The sequence below is a fragment of the Diabrotica virgifera genome, chromosome 1 (assembly GCF_917563875.1).
Source record: "Diabrotica virgifera virgifera chromosome 1, PGI_DIABVI_V3a".
In the NCBI taxonomy this organism is placed as follows: Eukaryota; Metazoa; Arthropoda; class Insecta; order Coleoptera; family Chrysomelidae; genus Diabrotica; species Diabrotica virgifera.
The window spans coordinates 251428717-251440953 of record NC_065443.1 but is presented as its reverse complement, the minus strand read 5'-3'; the positions used below and the strand labels follow the sequence as shown (position 1 = coordinate 251440953).

Here is a 12237-nt window from a genome sequence, read left to right as displayed (position 1 = left end):
TGTTTACATATTTTTGATTCTGAATATGTTTAGATCATTACACATACATTTTTTATATATATTTTGGGTTAGAGTCTGCAGAAATTCAGTTTAAAGTCACTCATGTAAAATTTTCTGTACAATGAGATACGAGGTTTTCACACTAAGCCATCGTTCAACCAAACTTCGAATTAAAAATATTCCTGTTTTTATCGTAGTCTTAGAAAAACCACCGGTAGAGAGGTTTTGTGCTACAATTAACATTAACGCATTCATTTTGGCGTATTAATTAAACGCTTTTCTTTAGTTCAATCGTTTGGGCCAAATCTTTGGACGTTAATTTGACTGCATTTTGCTCAATGCAAATGACTAAAAATTTGCAGACATGCTTTCGCGGAAACAATACACGAATAATCAATAAAAAAATTGTTTATGTTTATTAATTATTGTCTAAATAAAAAAAACGATTTTAACGGAAAATGATTAAAATCTCTTGTTTTTACAATGAAGAAACTTGAAGCTTTTACAGAGTGTAGCTAATTATATGAACTATACATAATTTCACTTTTTACGTTAATTGTTTACGTTATGCAATAAACTTTCAAATTTTTTGCCGATTCCGACTACTTTTCATGTTTGTACCTACATCATATATGTTTTATACATATTTTAATAAACATGACGATATATTTTAATGTTTGAAAAGTGTAAGACTAAAAAGTAAAAAATAAAAAATATGAAAAAAAATTTTTTAGGAAACGCTTTTCTTTAGTTACGAGTGCCTAAAATTAAAAATATTATAAAAAATCAACTAAAAAGCAAAAAATAAAAAAATTGACAAAAACCTAACACATTCGTTAAAGAAAAGCGTGGGGCGAAAACCGTCTATTTGATGAAGACGCGCCACGCTTTTCTTTAACGAATGTGTTGGGTTTTTGCCAATTTTTTTTATTTTTTGCTTTTTAGTTGATTTTTCATAATATTTTTAATTTTAGGCACTCGTAACTAAAGAAAAGCGTTTCCTAAAATTTTTTTTTCATATTTTTTTATTTCAAAATAACTTAAACAATATTAGCGACTCGAAAAATCTCAAAGAGTAAGGAAATGTAAGTCACGCTTTTTTGAATATTTTGGATGTTTTTGTTTTTCTGTAAGATAAAAATTGGTTAAGATATATCTGTTCAAAGTTTTCATACGCTCGTGATTAGTGACTTTTCAAACTCTTTAGAATACCACCCTTTCAAAAAAAAAAAAAATTAAATTATTTTATTGCTTTTAAAAAATCCTACAAAATGGTTTTAAGCATTTGGTAGTTTAAAAACTAACCAAATTATGAGTAAGAAACCAATAACATATATTTTAGGAAATATAAGAACGCGTATACCTACTGGAGCACCTACTTTTCATGAGGTTCAACGCTGCTTCTACTGGGTCCTATAGACTTTATAAATACGCCATTGTGTGTGTTTTTTTATAGGCTAAATTTTTAATAAGAATATTTTTTTCGATAAAATACTTATTTTTGGAGTTCTTTGCGAAAACCCGTCTAAAAACATGTTTCTTTTTGTTGAAAAATGAACATTGTCAGTCGCAAATAACTCGAAAAGTATTGACTTAGTGAAAAAAAAACTCTATAGAACGAAAGTGGCTTAGAATTAGTTGGTTTATCCATTTCCGGACATATCCTGAACGTATGTTTCTTCACCAGCAAGAAGAGGTGGCTTCGTGGCTTTCACCCCTCAAGTAAAAACAACCGTGGGCTGCAGTCCAATAATGAGTAGAGGGTAAGAGGGATCTAAATCCAAATTTTCATACAATTCGGTAGTGACACTGAAAATTACACGGTATCGCCATATTTCGTTCATTTACTGGTCTATATTACAACTGATTTATTATTAATGAGACCTACTATTTACATTTTAGTCCTGCGTTTATCTCGAAAACTGTGCATGCTACAAAAAAACTTGTAAGAACATTTTTTGCTTAGCATGACCCAAAAAATACAAAAAAAGTTTTGTTTTGCGAAAAATCTCTGTTATGTAATTCCTCAAGTTCGTTGTTTATGACAATCATATCGATATCCGGATCAACTGTTACCCAAAAAATTCGTGTTGTAAAGGTCAAAATACATAAAAAACTTGGGTAAGTCCATCTGAATAAAGGAGGCCGTTATATCCCCCCTAGCGACAGGACTATTTCGTGTAGTGCTAAACTGCTCATATGTACTTTGTTTTCTAATTGGCTATCAGTTTATTTCTACTTTTTTGAAATTCTACTTTTTTGCAGGTCAAAAGTGGCGCGATATGAGAGCAATCCTCAGCCCAGCATTCACCAGCAAAAAAATGAAATCCATGTTCTTCCTAATATCGGAAACAGCTGATGACTTCGTTAATTACTTTTTGGAACAAAACAAGGATTCAATTGAGCTCGAGCTGAAGGACAAATTCACCCGTTTCACCAACGACATCATAGCATCTATCGCGTTCGGAATAAAAATCGACTCCCTGAAAAATCCAAACAACGAGTTTTTCGTGATGGGCCAGGATATTACCAGCTTTAGTGGATTTAAGAAAACCTTAAAGTTTATGGGTATTGTTATGATTCCAAAATTCTTCACCGTAAGTATTTCATAAAAATATATTTTTCACCGTTTGTCATGCTCTTTTCGTATCTTTCTCTTCTATCAAAATTGTTTTCTGCGTATCATTTGATTATTGCTGCGCTACCTTTAACTTTAGTCAAACGTCGGCAACTACTCCTAATTTTGTTAATCTTAGCCGAGCATTTAACGATATAGATCATATACCTCTTCTTAGTACAGAAAAGACTCGTCAATCTCTGGCACTTGGTCGTTTGATACCCTCATACCTTGCTTTTTTGAAGTTATACATTAATGAATTTTTACATTCCCTGCCGCATGCGCACACCGACAGTATGGTATTAGTCGCTATATCTTTATGTAGCGCAAATAAGGTGTGCGTGAAAAGAATATATTATTAGTGTTTTTAGTAAATATATTTATTATAATTTTTGTGTCTTTGGAATTGTCCTCCTCGGGAATAAGATATTTTATATTAATAGTAAGTATATTTAAAGTATTTTTGTATACTTCACTTGGTCTATTAAATTTGTCAGTATGTATGAGAAATCTTGTAACCTGTCAAAGCAAAGGGAATATCGCTCAGTGGTAGAGCGTGTGACCGGAGATCGAGAGGTCCCTGGTTCGAATCCGTGTGTTTTCTATTTTTTTTTTAATTTTTGGTAATGTTTTAATAAAAATTTTTGGAAAGTAGTAAGTAAAAATTAGTTTAATCTTTAAATAAAATACAAATAACCTGTTCAAAATATATTTATTTCGTTGAAATCATATAATAGAAGTATAACTTCTTACGTGCGTACAAAGTACATACACATTCTTTTTTTACTTTATCGTACTATATACGTAGTATAGTATAATAGATAAAGTTATAGGATAGTGCAAAAAAATTTTTTCAGATTTCACTTTTTTTCGACGTTTTGGTTCCCCCTGAGTCTAAAAAGCAAATAAAAAAAACATGTCGGAAGTATGTACGTACGTACGTACGTACGTATGTACGTACGTACGTATGTCGCCACCGCCCAGCAAAAACTACTGGACTGATTTTGATGAAATTCGGTATGAGTAATTTAAGAGAATTTTGTCGAGAAACTAAGCTTTTAAAAAAAACCTCTCAAAGGGGGGCCGAAATAGGGGGGTTATTTAGGGCCCATTTTTGCAAATTTTTACCGAAATGAATGAAATTCAACTCAAAGTAAGCTCATCGATAGGTAAATAAAAATACGGAATTTGACATTTCCAAATTCAAAATGGCGGCCAACATGGCCGACCGCCCACCCGACACATTTCCCTATATATCTAAAAAATTGTTTAAGATAAGTTTAATTTGAAAAAGTCGTTATATAGCCTAAAGATGGGGCTATAAGAAGGATGTTATCGTTTTTCAGAAAAAGTTACGGGTTGCCTATACTTAAGGGGTAAAATTTAGACATAAATTTGAACTAGATTTTCTCAAAAATGGCTCCAAGGAATTTTTTTATTTTTTGAAATATTTTTGATATCCTATCAGTAAATTGAATGACATTAGTCGTATATCTTAACTCCCCATAGGAGGGGAGTTATGAATTTTTTATAAAAACATATTCGAGTGCCCGTAACTTCCTTCTTAATAGAAACTTAAATTTGAAATTTTGCGGACATATATGGTACTTTATTGTCTATTATCACAATAAATTTTACCAAAAATATGGCTTCCGGTTGAACCGGAAATGAATAAAAAATCTTATTTTTTTAGATCTGCCCTGTATATTTTAACATATTTTGAAAGAATGCAAAATTACCTTTCCAATGACATAAAATTCATTGCTGTAGCTCAAAAACTCGAAAAGTTACGGTAAATAGAAATTTCGCTATAATCTTATGTGTGTCCTCTCTCACGCGTTCATAGCAGAGCATTATTGTAGGGCAGTCAATGAGGGTATTTGGCTCCGAATTTCATCCTACTACATTGATGTACTTGATATTTTCACAGTAAGTAGGGAATAGCTCAAGAAACAAAATCTACCCTATATACTATGGCGCTTTTATCTTGGGGCGGTTCCCACTTCTTCAAGGGGGTGGAAAATTTGTTGGTCAAAATAAGCACGGAAGTGGCTAAAGAACCTATTTCTAAGCAAAAACTAGTCTATACTTTTTTTTGAGAAGTCAATACTTTTTGAGTTATGCGTAGTTGAAAATTGGCCATTTTCATTGAAAAATGACACCTTTTCGGACGGATTTTTTGTGAATACCTTAAAAACTATGCATCGAACTAAAAACACTATATAAAACATTTTTTAGATTATAAATAATAAAGAGATTCGTTCCTTCGTAAATATTCTATTTATTATACAAAAAGAGATATGGTAGGTGAAAATAGTTTGTTTTTTGGTGCATGCTCAAATTGGTGTATTCAACTTGAAATAACAGAGGAACGGTAGGTTTTAGGTGTATAATGCTACCAACACCTTTTATAGTGTTTGAAAAGGCCTTTAAAACGAGCACTGTTAAATGTCGGTTACTTACAAACTAAGCGAGATATGGTGCAAAAAAATATATGACTAATGTACTTTAAGGAAAAATGAAAAGTATATGCATTTAACTCCCCATCCACCATAATTTAAATGCATTGTTTTCCTTCTACAATACCTTTTAGTATATAATAGTGTTATTTCTACTTTCGAAAAGTTGAACGGGTTTAAAATGAATGGTTTTTGTAAAAAATGTGATCAAATTATAGAATGAATTATTAAATTTTCTTAAAAATCTTGCTTTTTCTCCATGTAATTCGAAAATAAAAATATTTCACCCCTGAGAAGTGGTGGGAACTTCCCCCATGATAAAAGCGCCATAGTATATAGGATAGACTTTGAATTAGGAGATTGGGCTACTCCCAAAATTTCATTAAAATCCATGCAGTAGGATAGAATTTGGAGATAATATCTTGTTCTTAATCTCGCGCATTGACTGGCGTAATCGAAAGAGAATGAAATGCAAATATTGTAAACTATTAATTTCTCAGAAAAATGAACTAATTTGAAATGAAAGTATGACTATAATATTCTATTGATTTATGCAATAATCTACACATCTATAGTGTGTCCCCGAAATATTGCATCGAACATTTTCTCAAATGCAGGAATTAATGATGCGCAGAACCATAAAATACTTTTAAATACAGTAGGTGCTTCTAAAATATCAAAATAACGAGTAACTTTGTTATTTTTATAGAATGCCAGTATCTAGTACCATAACGATAATAGATCGGTACGATAAAGTTCTCGGGCGGCCCTTACGTCCAGCGTTTTTTATTTAACTCTTATAAGGGCTCAACGAAGGCCCACAATTTCGTTATTTGTAGTTTTGGAATTTCTTCTGGTTTAATCCTCAGTTAACCAGTGAATTACTGCCTCACATCTCTTAACCCGTTAGTGCCCAAATTATTTTTTCGAGGTTTTTAATTTGATGCTAATATTTTTTTGGATCAGATTTATTAGAAAACATAAAAATAAATGAATTTACGCATTCAGATTTATAAACCACTCAGTATATGATGTTACATATATGTAACGCTAGGAGCTAACGGGTGCAAAAAATACAAAATATAACTGTACCTAAATTAAAAACTGAAAATATAGACAAATGGAATTTAAACATTTCGATTTGTGTGATAGGTAACGAAAAAATCAATACAGAGACCAATGTTACATTTTCTACACATTGTGCGTGTTGAACTTTTGCAATATCTTCCAGCGCAACGCCTTCTTTTGTTGTTTGTAATTTTATACACTAGGTGTTCCATCCTATCATTTCATTTCCTCTGGCGAGACTCCTGGGTCGGGTAGCTTCTTGAAAGTAGCATATTAGTTTGATTCCTGTACCAAGAATAGAATAATTCCTTCATTTATGAACATTTCGAATATATCAACAACTGATTTGTTTTCAAACAGTGAATAATCTGACTCATGAAATTGTTTCTCGTTATATTAGTCCAGGGCGCATCTGTTTTGAGATGGACGTTGAGAGGTGATTCAAATTTTTTTGCAGAAATTGCTTGAAAATAAATCAAATAATAATATTTGAGTTATCCTCCCTCTTAAAAAGGTCCGGAACATTGTTTAAATAATCAAAATGTCAAAAATTGAAGGAAAAATTCGATTTTTTTCTTCGTTTTTTGCTTATAACTTTAAAAGTATTCATTTCCGAGAAAAGTTGTACTGACATAAAAGTTGCGTAATTAAATTTCCTACAATATAGAATTGGTTAAAAATTTAAAAAATACTTACCCTAGTTGCAAAATAGCAATAATTGCGAAAAAACCATACAAAAACAAGTATTCGCATTTTACGTTTTTCAACCATTTATACTACACTGAGGACCTTCATATTTCATTCAGAAAAACTTTATGATACAGTAAAACAATACTGTAAATTTCATTAAGATCGGTTCAATAGATTTTGCAAAATAAATTTTGCAATCCAGCTTTCGCACAAAAAATTCATTTTTTCAAAACGTTACAGGACTGAAAATAAAGCAGATAGCAAGTTGAAATTTTTTTTGCTTATAGAAGTGTACTGTACCTTTCATTTGCAATTTTCAAAATTAAAATCGATTAATTACCACGGCGTCAGACAATTTTTGAAATAAACAATAATTTTTGGTGCTACGCGCAGGACAGCGGTGTTCGATTCATACAAGTTGATTTCCAACAAAAATTTCTTCCAATCTTTATCTAATATATTATTTTATTGCTCTATATTTTGTTGTATTTTAATATTTTAATTCCACAAAAATCAAACTAATTTTATAATTGTTTGTGAAATATTGTTTAAACAATTGCATATGTTTAAAAATAATAAACTTTTATTATTTAAGTTAAAATATATGAACAAAGAAAGTTTTTGCTAATAAAAGTGTTATTTCAAAGGATAGAGTATGTGTTTTTATTTTGCAATAAACAAATTTATTTATATACATCGAAATGTAATAAAAATTAAAATGTATCAATCATTATCAAAGGTCATTGGAATGCCCGATCAGAGCAAACTATCCGCTGTCCTGCGCGTAGCACTAATAATTAATGTTTATTTAAAAAAATTCCTGACGCCGGTGGTGTTAATCGATTTTAATTTTGCAAATGAAATTGCAAATGAAAGGTAAAGTACACTTCTATACGGAAAAAAAAATTTTCAACTTGCTTTATTTTCAGTCCTGTAACATTTTGAAAAAATGAATTTTTTTTACGAAAGCTGAATTGCAAAATTTATTTTGCAAAATCTATTGAACCGATCTTAATGAAATTTACAGTATTGTTTTATTGTATCATAAAGTTTTTTAGGGTGAAATATGACGGTCCTAAGTGTAGCATAAATGGTTGAAAAACGTAAAATGCGAATACTTGTTTTTGTATGTTTTTTTCACAATTATTGCTATTTTGCAACAAGGGTCACTATTTTTTAAATTTTTAGTCAATTCTATATTGTAGTAAATTTAATTATGCAACTTTTATGTCAGTACAACTTTTCTCGGAAATGAATACTTTTAAAATTATAATCAAAAAACCAAGAAAAAATTCGAATTTTTCCTTAATTGTTTGACATTTTGATTATTTAAACAATGTTCCGGACCTTTTTGAGAGGGAGGATAACTCAAGTATTATTATTTGAGTTATTTTCAAGCAATTTCTGTAAAAAAATTTTAGTCACCTCTCAACGTCCAAATGTACTAATATTTTTACAGATCCGCCCTGGTCTATATGTGAAATCTCCCGAAACCCAATCCCGGGCTGCAGAAACTTTTGGATATACCATATGAGCAGGTGTAATATCGGTATTATTTGTCAAAGAAATGTTATACACTGTCGATTCTGACTGCTGAACAAGAATATCTTCTCCTATTATAATTCCATCAGCAATTCTAACTTCTGCAATGGCAAGTAGCTGAAGTTTGCTCAAATTTTCCAAATCTCCGCCCTCATCTTCATCTCCGGAATCCTCCGTCGAGTAGCCGGATCCCGTGGCTCTATATAAACTTCCTCTATAGAGTCATCTATCTCGTCGTATTCTTCACAGGCTATAGGTATCAATAGCTTCTTGAACAGTCAGGCCTCTTTGAAGAACTGCAGCAAGGTCTCTGATATAAAACAACTTAGTAGGTAAATACATACTGCATTTTTAAATTCCCTTAAAGTTCTATAAACACTCTGTACTTGTATAGTGGAGTCACTGAAGGTTTTCACCTCCGATTTCGTTGAACCTTCATCAATTTTCATGAAAATTGGTGAGTAGTTAGAATATACTTCAAGGAACAAAGGTGACATGATGCCAACTTGCGCTTTTACCCTGGGGGTGGATGCCACCCCTTCTCGAGGGCGAATTTTTTTTTTAAATATTACCAGAAATCGATAGAGGGGCAACTTCTAAGCAAAATTTGTTATATAAAGTTATTAACAAATCAATACTTTTTGAGTTATTAATATCACAGATTTTATTTTTTCTTAAAAAAATGCATGTTTTAAAACTGTTTTTCACGTATTACTCAAAAGCTTTTGTAAAAAAGTTATTATTACCAAAATTAAAGATAATAAATAATTTAATACACTCCGTACTTAAAGACCTAAACTAATGTTATTTCAAAGTGAGTTGTGGGTAATTGAATGTATGTTTTTTTCGTCATGCTTACATAACGGGAAAACGGTGCATTTTATAGAATATACTGGTTAAGCACTTGCCAAAGTACCTACTTCCGAATACCTATCAAATGAGCTCCAGTAGAAGTTAATAGCATCAAAATTAAGCAAGTTATGATGAAAATAAGAGAACCCTTTTGATTTTTTTAGAAAAAAGTGAAAAATAAAACATACGCCATTTCCACAAAAATTAAAATTTGTAGTAATTCTCACAAGAATTTCTTTAGGTTAACATAGTTAATGATTTCAACAATTTTGACCGCTTTAGAATGCATATTTTTGAAAAAAAATATGATTTAAAAAAATCATAATTTTTAAAATTATCGTACTTTTCATTTTCTTTTGATAATAACTCCAAAATACTCAAGATACGTAAAAAATGACATTTAACTAAATTTTAGTTTTTTCTGTTCCAAATACTTTACCCATTTTACTATTTCTTTAGAGTAAAAAATAACCGAGATAGAAAAGTTTAAAATTTCAATTTTGCTGCGAGAACCATGTAACCGGGGCCATTTAACCTTTTATGTTTAAAAAAGTAAGAGGTTTAAAAGACTAAATTCGACGTTTTTTAATAGCTCTTGGAATTAAATTTTAATTAGTTTTTAGGTGAACCTGATATCTTAAAAATTAACGGAGTTATTTATAAAAAAACAATAACATTTTTTGGAAGAATTTTTAAAAGATAAATTTTGAAAAAATTTTGTGCATAAATTTTAATTCTATCAACTTGTTAGAGGGCTTATTTGATAGATATTTCTAAGAACTTTGACAAATGTTTAATAAGTTTATGTTATAAAATGCATCATTTTCCCGGTATTTAAGCTTGAATACTTAGATTTGGATACTCGACGAAAGAAATATACATTCACTTACTTATAACTCACTTTTAGTTAACATTGAAAAGTTTTTCTAGTAAGGAGTTTATTTGCTTTTTTATTGACCTCAATTTTGATAATTAGAACTTTTTTGTAAAAACTTATAATTTTTGAGTTATTTATGAAAAATCGGTTAAAAACATGCATATTTCTCACGAAAAATTAAAATCTTTGATCTTTAATAACTCAAAAAGTTTTGATTTATTTTAATAAATTTATATAACAAATTTTGCTTATAATTTGTCCCTCTATCGAATTGTGGGGTTATTTTTAATAAAATAATTTTCACCCCCGAGGAGGGGTGGCATTCACCCCCAGGGTAAAAGCGCAAGTTGGCACCATGTCACCTTTGTTCCTTGAGATATCCTCTAACCACTCACCAATTTTTATGCAAATCGATGGAGGTTCAACGAAATCGGAGGTAATAGCTCATATCCACCTTCAGTGACTGCACTAATGAGTGGCTCTCTATTTGTTTTGATGATTCCCTATCAGCCACTTCTGAACCTCCTTTTTTGCCATTGCCATGCACCTCTTCATGGCCTGGCACTCATAAAAGAAACTTTATTATCTTTTGCCAGGTTGTTGAGGAGATTTTTGCAGTGCCTGATCAGTTTTAATTTAGTGAGTAAGTTCTTTATTGCCAGAATAGCGATTTGACTACCTGTATAAATGCTGCTTGTATGTGCTTTGGCTTCTTCATTAATGATTTCATTAATGAAAAGCTACCAAAGCAGAAATTTCAGCCTGAAACACAGTTGTATATAGACCTAGGCTGCAAGTATATTATAATTATTACATGTTTGCCCAAAGACTCCTGATCCAGTGCCCTGGGTAGTTTTAGGTCCATTAGTGAACCATTTTAAGTCTTCATTAATTTTTGGGAATTTTGGTTCTGTAGATAGTAGATGGTATAATTGTGTTAATCTTATCAGTTAATATTAGTTTTGGTGATATGGATTCCTCAACAAAAGTATAGTCCCAGTAGGATTTCGGTATTCCGTACATAATTGGGTCTCCAAGTATTATTAGCTTTAAATCTCACTATGGTAATAAAGGCTACCTCCGAAATATATGATTTCAACGGAGAGAGACCTGTAATAGCCTCTAAAGATGACGTTCTTATATTTTAGGGCTTCTGTTATATTTAGAAGCGCTTGTCTTTGTAGGGTGGTGAGAAAGCTCGCACAAGATTGCGAGCGTTATTTTTCACCAAAGTACTGAACCATAAATAACTGTCGGTCGTATTACTAATGCGTATAACCATAACCAATAGATTACCTTTGGTTCATCCAGATTTTACCTACAACTCGTCTGCACTTCCACAACAGTCGTTTAGCCCTGTATATAATATGTGAAGTTACTGTTCATGACAGGTTTTACTCATATATTTCTGGGAGGATACAATAATATTATTTGACACATACCTATTCAATTTCTTGTATATTGTTTGAATAGACCATTCTTTTTTATAATTTTTAATAATGACCTTCATAAAAAATACTCGAGATATCAAGGTAATCCCATTCCTTAAGGAGTGACAGTTGTCCCTAGTTACATTGATAAATATCTTTGAACATGATGAACACTGAAATAGAAATAAGACCATTAGGGATTGCAATCTAGCAGCATTTTCAATCCAGCTGGATTTTTGCAAGATTGGCCTGAATCCAGCTGGATCCAGCAAAATGTAGAGTTAAAATAAAAACACGATTTCAATGTTTTTTTGTCTGTATTCTAAATTTCTAAACAAAATAAACATGAATTATTTAGTTTTTTACCTTAAAAACATAGGCCTAACCTACTGCGCACAGAACTGCACATATAGCTGGTTGCGGAGAAAGCCCTTTTGGCCTCTATACTGGTCGGTTTTAAGATCATTAAATAGTCATAGACCATGGACAAATGATCGCCTTTCACTCCTTCGGTCTCATAAATGGCCATTTCCTTTTCCAAAATATTTTCGTAATATTTTTGAGAATCAGTTTTTTTGGTTATAAAAGTTTTCTCTTTCTCGTTTCAATTCAATGTTAAGTTCTTGTTTCAGTAAAATTCACGGGCTCCGGATTAGTTGGCCCATCTTCTTCCATTATGTCATCTTGCACTGGTTCCACAAT

General features: G+C 31.2%; 1 protein-coding gene across 1 annotated transcript in view; it reads left to right on the top strand.

Moving 5' to 3' along the window:
- LOC126879083 (cytochrome P450 9e2-like) overlaps positions 1–12237 on the top strand; it is an 86786-nt gene that overhangs the window by 60259 nt on the left and 14290 nt on the right. The window contains exon 4 of the mRNA XM_050641999.1: positions 2266–2597. Within this exon, the coding sequence (XP_050497956.1) occupies positions 2266–2597 (332 nt within the window). The remainder of the gene's footprint in view (positions 1–2265; positions 2598–12237) is intronic.